General features: G+C 52.6%; 1 protein-coding gene across 1 annotated transcript in view; it reads right to left on the bottom strand.

The window, feature by feature from the left end:
• LOC111953742 (signal transducer and activator of transcription 1) overlaps positions 1-182 on the bottom strand; it is a 5,661-nt gene extending 5,479 nt beyond the window's left edge. The window contains exon 1 of the mRNA XM_023973205.2: positions 45-182. Coding sequence (XP_023828973.2) covers positions 45-182 — 138 coding nt within the window. The remainder of the gene's footprint in view (positions 1-44) is intronic.
• Positions 183-646: the final 464 nt, after the last annotated feature.

Below are 646 nucleotides of genomic sequence, written 5' to 3'. Positions count from 1 at the left end.
GTCGACGAAGCACTCATGCCCGCTTCAGCCGCCATCGCTCTAACGTCCTCCCTCAAGCGGCCTCTGCGCTCCGACGCCCTGGCGATCTCCTCAGACAGAACCCCCGACGTCCATTCACACGCACCTCCTTGGCCATAATCGTCCCCTACCTCCACCTTCACTTTCGGATTCCCTCGAAGCATTTTCAATCCCCGTTCTCACCTACGGTAGCTAGCCACATAAGTCAGCTAGCTAGCTGGCTAACTTGTATCAACGTTTTTACTTCTGACACCAATGTAATGACCTGACTAGATCATAAATGAACAATTGTCCAGACAGAGGCTTTAGTTTGCGAATTGACGGTTTATTAAACCAACTTTACACAGGCTACTGTTTGGGCCGTAGCACACGCCAAATAGATGACAGATAACCCACAAGCCAATCGTGACCTTCTCTTGTGAAGCCCAGACGTAAGAGAGAGAGAACAAAGGCTGAACCTGGTCTTAACTTCCAATGCTCCACCCCCCTGCCCAACCCCCCTCCACGCCACTCCGCCAACCACCAGGATGCCCGGCATCAGAACATTCCAGGCATTCCCGTGATTGGCAGATAGCAGGTTGATTGACATGTCGGACCCCGCGAACACCGGGTACTGGTCAGTACAACA

The sequence above is a fragment of the Salvelinus sp. IW2-2015 genome, linkage group LG27, assembly GCF_002910315.2.
Source record: "Salvelinus sp. IW2-2015 linkage group LG27, ASM291031v2, whole genome shotgun sequence".
Taxonomy (NCBI): Eukaryota; Metazoa; Chordata; class Actinopteri; order Salmoniformes; family Salmonidae; genus Salvelinus; species Salvelinus sp. IW2-2015.
The sequence above is the reverse complement of the archived record's forward strand: the minus strand, read 5'-3'. Positions and strand labels throughout refer to the sequence as shown.